The sequence below is a fragment of the Colobus angolensis genome, unplaced genomic scaffold (genome assembly GCF_000951035.1).
Source record: "Colobus angolensis palliatus isolate OR3802 unplaced genomic scaffold, Cang.pa_1.0 Scaffold79, whole genome shotgun sequence".
Taxonomy (NCBI): Eukaryota; Metazoa; Chordata; class Mammalia; order Primates; family Cercopithecidae; genus Colobus; species Colobus angolensis.
This window is the reverse complement of record NW_012121709.1, coordinates 565911-571299: the sequence shown is the minus strand read 5'-3', so window position 1 is coordinate 571299 and position 5389 is coordinate 565911. Positions and strand designations below refer to the sequence as shown.

General features: G+C 41.4%; 1 protein-coding gene across 1 annotated transcript in view; it reads right to left on the bottom strand.

Moving 5' to 3' along the window:
* The window catches only part of PTPN11 (protein tyrosine phosphatase, non-receptor type 11), a 103439-nt gene that overhangs the window by 66070 nt on the left and 31980 nt on the right, over positions 1-5389 (bottom strand). The window contains exons 4-6 of the mRNA XM_011928728.1: positions 4459-4653; positions 1629-1821; positions 8-124 (exon numbers count right to left, since the gene is read on the bottom strand). Coding sequence (XP_011784118.1) covers positions 8-124; positions 1629-1821; positions 4459-4653 — 505 coding nt within the window. The remainder of the gene's footprint in view (positions 1-7; positions 125-1628; positions 1822-4458; positions 4654-5389) is intronic.

Genomic DNA, 5389 nt, shown 5'->3' with positions numbered 1-5389 from the left:
CGCTCACCTGCTTGAGTTGTAGGACTGTACCCAATGTTTCCACCATAGGATTCTTCTTGTAATGTTCCACAAGATCTGTCAAAGAATCAAACCGTTCTCCTCCACCAACGTCATATTTCAGTTCCTTTGAAGATAAACAGATGACATTTATTATTTGTTACCTTTATGTTATATTGGTGTTTTCAAGCACTCTCATATTCACTGCAGCATTATTCACAATAGCTAGTATATGGAGAAAACTTAAATGTCCATCAAAAGATAGATAATAGGCTGGGTGCAGTGGCTCACGCCTATAATTCCAGCACTTTGGGAGGCCAAGATGGGCGGATCACTTGAAGTCAGGAGTTCGAGACCAGTCTGGCCAACATGGTGAAACCCCGTACCCACTAAAAATACAAAAATTAGCCAGGCTTGGTGGCGGACGCCTGTAATCCCTGCTACTCAGGAGGGTGAGGCACGAGAATCACTTGAGCGCAACAGGCAGAGGTTGCAGTGAGCCAACTGCACTTCAGCCTGGGTGACAGAGGGAGACTCTGTCTCAAAAAAAAAGATAAATAATAAAAATGTGCTGTGTGTATACAAATATACTAAAAGCATAAATATACTCAATATACTCAAGTATAATAATATAGTAAATATGCTAATATACTAATATACTAACCATACTAATACATTAAGTATAATAAAAGCATATATGACCTTGACTAAGTGAGCAAAGAAAATCTGCCTTTGGATCAGGCACAGTAGTTCACATCTGTAATCCTAACACTTTGGGAGGTTGAAGGAGGCAAGCCTCTTGAGCCCTAGTTCAAGACCACCCTGGGCAATGTGGCGAAACACCATCTCTACAAAAAACACAAACACTAGCTGGGCATGGTGGCACACACCTGTAGTCCCAGCTACTCAAGAAGGTGAGCGAAGGAAGATCAACTGAGCCCAGGGAGGTTGAGGCTGCAGTGAGCCGTGACAGAGCAAGACCCAGTCTCAAATGAATAAATAAATAAATATTTTAAAAATAAATAAATAAACAGAAGGCTGGGCACAGTGGCTCACACCTGTAATCCCAGCACTTTGGGAGGCCGAGGCGGGTGGATGACGAGGTCAAGAGATCGAGACCATCCTGGCCAACATGGTGAAACCCCATCTCTACTAAAATAAATACAAAAAATTAGCCGGTCATGGTGGCAGTCACCTCTAATCCCAGCTACTTGGGAGGCTGAGGCAGAAGAATCACTTGAACCCAGGAGGCGGAGGTTGCAGTGAGCCGAGATCACGCCATTGCACTCCAGCCTGGGCAAAAAGAGCAAAACTGTCTCGCCAAAAAAAAAAACAACAGAAAGACAATCTGACTTTGAATGTAACGATGTTTGTCTTCTTCCAGCAGAAAAATCACCCAAAGATTTGGGTCACAAGACCCAACGTGGTGAAACTCCATCTCTAGGTGACAGGGCAAGACTCTGTCTAAAAAACATAAATTAATTAATTAATTAGAATAAAATAAATATATAAATATTTAAAAAAAAAAAAAAGACAATCTGACTTTGAATGTAATGGTGTCTGTCTTCTTCCAGCAGAAAAATTACCCAAAGACAACATTTTGCCAGGCCCATAGTTCAACTGAGATTTACCTGACAGCGAATCATAACATGGGTCACTTTAGACTTGCCGTCATTGCTCTCCCCTTTGTCATCACCAGTGCGCACAGAGAGAACAAAATCTCCAGGGTGACTCTGGCTCTCTCGTACAAGAAAACTACCATGTTTTCCTTTTTCAGTTAATAATTTCTCTGCTTCTTTCCCAGAGAGGTGTCCATGAAACCACCTAAAGTTTTTAAAAAATAAAAAAGAAGTTAGCTCTACTATGGGTTCATGTTGTTCTTTCACAAAACTACTACATACAGTCAGCTCTCCTAAACACAATTAAAAAACAGACACATTCCTCCAAGGGACTGATCAATCCCACCTGAGACAGAAAATTTGCATCCCATGCCGGCAGGAAAAACTGCAAAGATGGTAAGAATGACCACTAAACTTCTTAAATGAGCCCACAGTCCTTTAGAGACAAATGCCCCCAATCTTTCCTGTTTTTTTTTTTTTAAATCCCTCCTCTTTTAAAAATGCAATTTGCCATTCATCCACTGCCCAATCTTAAAAGGACCAACTATTTAATTATAGCCATTTAAATAAGTTACAGGACAGGTATAGTGGCTAATGCCTGTAATCCCAACACTTTGGAAGGCCAAGGCAGGAAGATCACTCGAGGTCGGAGTTCAAGACCAGTCTGGGCAACACAGTGAAATCTATCTTTACAAAACAATTAAAAATTAGCATGGTGGCATCTGCCTGTAATTCCAGCTACAATATGAGGCCGAGGCAGGAGGATCACTTGAGTCCAGGAGGTCGAGACTGCAGTGAGCTATGATCATGCCACCACACTCTAGTTTGGGTGACAGAGCAAGACCCTGTCTCAAAAATAAAGTCGGCCGGACACAGTGGCTCACGCCTGTAATCCCAACACTTTGGGAGACTGAGTCAGGTGGATCACCTGAGGTCAAGAGTTCGAGACCAGCCTGACCAACATGGTGAAACCCTGTCTCTGCTAAAAATAAAAAATTAGCTGGGCATGTTGGCGAGTGCCTGTAATCCCAGCTACTCACGAGGCTGAGGCAGGAGAATCACTTGAACCCAGGAGGTGGAGGCTGCAGTGAGCCGAGATCGAATCATTGCACTCCAGCCTGGGTGACAAGAGCGAAACTCCATCTCAAAAAAAATAATTAATTAATTAAAAAAATAAAGTCGTAATAAAAAGTTGTAATAGAGACGGGCGCGGTGGCTCATGCCTGTAATCCCAGCACTTTGAGAGGCCGAGGTGGGCAGATCACCTGAGGTCAGGAGTTTGAGTCTAGCCTGGTCTCTACTAAAAATACAAAAATTAACTGGGCATGGTGGCACATGCCTGTAGTCCCAGCTACTTGGGAGGCTGAGGCAAGAGAATTACTTGAATCTGGGAGGCGGAGGTTGTAGTGAGCCAAGATCACGCCACTTGACTCCAGCCTGGGTGACAGAGTGAGACCCCATCTCAAATAAAAAAAAAAAAAAAAAGAAAAAGTTGTAATAGAGACAGAAAATCATTTTGAATGTTTGCCCTTGCTTTGGCATGTAAACACTCAATTAAAAAGGATCTTCATTATAAATTAATTCAAACATTTCAACCTTTTCCATATATACAACCTATACTTCAACAGCCTCCAGTGTCTTTGGACTATATCCTAGGTGATCATCTCAAACTGTGTAATGCACATAAGACTTGGAGTAAAAATGAGGAATTTTGCTAAAAATATGAATTCCCAGACTCCACAGCCAGCAATATCAATACACTTAAGTCTGAATGAGGCCCAGGAATCTGCATTTAAACCAGCACACCAGACAGTCCCAATGTAGGCATCCAAGGCCATCCGAGGACAGAATTTGAGACAATACTGCTCCATGTTACTATGGGAAGCATTTTAACCTAGTTCTATTAATAAAGTGGCTTTTTTCCTCAGGATCTTGGTCAGAAAGCAAGCACTATCATGGCAGGTGGTGTTAATGGCTCATCATCAAACGAATAAACTTTGAGTTATTTTTCATCCACACTCAACTGAAAACAGTAAAATTTAGAAATAAACTGTACAGAGTTGGCTGACAGCCTTTTGCCTGAAGCTATAGTGGTAGCTAGAGAAACAAATTATCAGCACATAATAGCACTGACATAAAGGTATAAGCTAAAAAAATCATACCTGAAGACACAAAATATACAAACTAAGAGATCCTGAATTTGCACCAAGTCGGAGAGGAGATTGAGAGTGTACAAAACAAATACAATCAATTAATAAGTCAAGCCCATGCTTTCATCAGGCTAGTTCCAATACAGGGGGAAAGATCTAGAAAATAACACAATTCTCTCTAAGCAAGGTCACTCTCACATAATTGTGAAGATAACATTAAAGGAATTGATGAAAAAGCTGACCCTCTGAGCTCTCTGCTTTTCCACTTCTGAGCTTAAACGGACATCTGTTGGTGGCACTGCTGAATAACTGGTCAAGAGCCATCATAGAAAACTGCTGCTATTTTGGTGTCTCCATTATCATTTGTTTTCTTCTAATAACTCTCAAAGATTATCCGCCAAAGTTCAATAAGTCTTAAAACTAATACATGTAACCAAGTATATGCAGGAATGCTATGCAATCCCTATAGGATGAGTGTAAGTAACACTGATTAAAACTTTCGCAAGAAAAAGATACTCTGAAAATAATTTGATGCTATTAGTCTCACTTTAATAATTCTTTAAAGATTACAGCTCAAAAAACAGTCACAAGCCTTTGGAGTCAGAAAGTCATACACAGACCTCAGTCATGCATTTCTGACACATAGGGCACAAGGGAGCAGCAGACTTTGTGGTCACTAAAATGTTACTGACCTTTCAGAGGTAGGATCTGCACAGTTCAGAGGATATTTAAGCTCAATAACATCTCCATTCTTCTCTTTTAATTGCCCATGATGTTCCATGTAATACTGAACCAACTCAGCCAAAGTGGCAAATTTCTCCCCTCCATACAGGTCATAGTAATCACCAGTGTTCTGAATCTTGATGTGGGTGACAGCTCCATTTCTTCTAAAATAGTCCATTGGAAACAGAGGTAAGGGGACAAATAATGAGTTACACCAGTAAAATCAGATCTCATATTCCATGTCAGATTTCACCTCAATGTTGAAAGAAACCCAAGAAACGAATTTACCCATTCCCTATAAGAAATATGATGGGTGAAATAACCACATAGTCAAGCAACTCAACACAAAGGTCTTCATTACTTTGTTTACCTTGCATATGTTTGCTCTTGTTGCCCAGGCTGGAGTGCAATGGCGTGATCTTGCCTCACCACAACCTTTGCCTCCCAGGTTCAAGCAATTCTCCTGCCTCAGCCTCCTGAGAAGATGGGATTACAGGAATGCGCCACCACGCTCAGCTAATTTTGTATTTTTAGTAGAGATGGGGCTTCTCCATTTTGGTCAGGCTGGTTTCAAACTCCTAACCTCAGGTGATCCACCCACCTCAGCCTCCCAAAGTGCTGGGATTACAGGCGTGAGCCACCACGCCCGACCTATCTGGTATATCTTCTATTTTGAATGACTGGCCTATCGAATTGCATATATTAAGTAACAATAACTGAATAGCTACCAAAAAACATTTTGCTTTTTAATTATAAAAATATGGCCGGGCGTGGTGGCTCAAGCCTGTAATCCCAGCACTTTGGGAGGCCAAGACGGGAGGATCACGAGGTCAGGAGATCGAGACCATCCTGGCTAACACGGTGAAACCCCGTCTCTACTAAAAATACAAAAAAAACTAG